General features: G+C 41.0%; 1 protein-coding gene across 1 annotated transcript in view; it reads left to right on the top strand.

Annotated features, from left to right (window-relative positions):
* LOC106514922 (solute carrier family 12 member 7) overlaps positions 1-1,654 on the top strand; it is a gene marked incomplete in the record, with an annotated part of 37,800 nt that overhangs the window by 28,849 nt on the left and 7,297 nt on the right. The window contains 2 exon segments of the mRNA XM_014004459.1: positions 664-825; positions 1,127-1,322. Of these exon segments, the coding sequence (XP_013859913.1) occupies positions 664-825; positions 1,127-1,322 (358 nt within the window).

Genomic DNA, 1,654 nt, shown 5'->3' with positions numbered 1-1,654 from the left:
CTGTAATACAGACCGCTACAGAAGATCTTTCCTGCCCACAGCCATCAGCATCTACAATAACTCTTTAGTTAAATGAGTTACAACTACACCTAATTTCCCTCTGGGATCAATAAAGTATTTTTGAATTGAATTGAATTGAATAGCAGGCTGGACAGAAGTAACTGGACCTACGGTTGAATGGCCCTACTGTAATTTTTATTATTATTTTTTTACTTAAACTAAGTCAGTCTTTTAATATTTCCAGAAAATAGTACAATTTTTGCTTTTCTTTYATTACTAACCCACTGAATAAAAACACTTGATCTCAAAACTTCAAYGTACTGATTGAAAAGTCTGGAGTTAAATTTGGTTTCTGGGATTTGGGAACAGAAGCATTTTTTTTTCCTTTTCTGGGCTCTTTGATGCAGGGCAGAGAAAGAATGGGGTGACGGGATTAGAGGTCTGTCCTTAAATGCAGCTCGCTATGCTCTCGTGCGCCTGGAGGAAGTCCCACTGCACACCAAAAACTGGAGGTGAGTGTGCATTATCCATGTGACACTTCACAGTGCAAATGAAAAATAAATAAAAAAATCAGACATCTGCACAAGAAATAAACCACATGCAGTTTTTTTTTTTGCACTTACATTCAGCTTACATGTTTGTCTGTTTCCCTTCAGACCRCAGCTGTTGGTGTTGTGTAAGCTGGACTCAAAGCTGAACGTGAAGCACCCTCGTCTCCTGACCTTCAGCTCCCAGCTCAAAGCAGGGAAGGGACTGACCATCGTCTCTTCAGTCCTGGAGGGCACTTACATGGACCGYAAGGAGGATGCCAAAACCGGAGAGCAGGTTTGTCCTCTTCCTGTCTGCTCTGCCTGCATGTGCATCTTACTGACCGTTTCAAATGAGACTTGTGTCCTTGCATCAGCTGTACCGTGGGGGTCATTAAATCCAAAGAACGTCTCACTGTTCTGACCCTGTTCTGTTTTATGTTAAAGCTTTAACTATAGAAGGGTGATGTCATTGTTGGACAGGGCTGAGCTGCCTCCCGCTTAACACAGAACCAGTTTAAAAACAAACATAAAAGTTCCAAGTTCTAGATAAGTGGACTTTTTACAAACTTATTGCATCTTTGTTCTTCTTCTTTTAGAACTTGAAAGCAGCCTTGGCTGCAGAGCGGACCAAAGGTTTCTCCCATGTGGTGGTCTCGTCCAGCCTGCGAGACGGTTTCTCCATACTGATCCAGGCTGCGGGGCTGGGAGGGATGAAGCACAACACTGTACTGATGGCCTGGCCAACAGGCTGCAGACAGGCTCAGGATTCTTCTGCAAGGAGGAACTTCATAGGTAAATTATGCAGAAGTGTCACACAGGAGGAAGTAAAATGTATCAGTTTTTAGAATGAATTTTGAGCTGCTGTGTGCCCTATAACAGTGGTTCCCAAACTTTTTGTCTTCTGACCCACAAAATATCCAAGGCGAAATCTTGTGACCCCAAATATTACTGGTCTGAGTACACGAATTTCGTTAATAGCCCTAAAAACACAGGCTTTTTGACAATCTAAACAGCTTATATACACATATAGATACTTATTTTTACTTAGTTTGTGTTTTTTTAATAATTATAGGGAAAAATGTTACATCAGCAATTATTTTATTACCCTTTTAAATTGATTTCTG

This window comes from Austrofundulus limnaeus, unplaced genomic scaffold (genome assembly GCF_001266775.1).
Source record: "Austrofundulus limnaeus strain Quisiro unplaced genomic scaffold, Austrofundulus_limnaeus-1.0 Scaffold24, whole genome shotgun sequence".
NCBI classification, from domain to species: domain Eukaryota; kingdom Metazoa; phylum Chordata; class Actinopteri; order Cyprinodontiformes; family Rivulidae; genus Austrofundulus; species Austrofundulus limnaeus.
The sequence above is the reverse complement of the archived record's forward strand: the minus strand, read 5'-3'. Positions and strand labels throughout refer to the sequence as shown.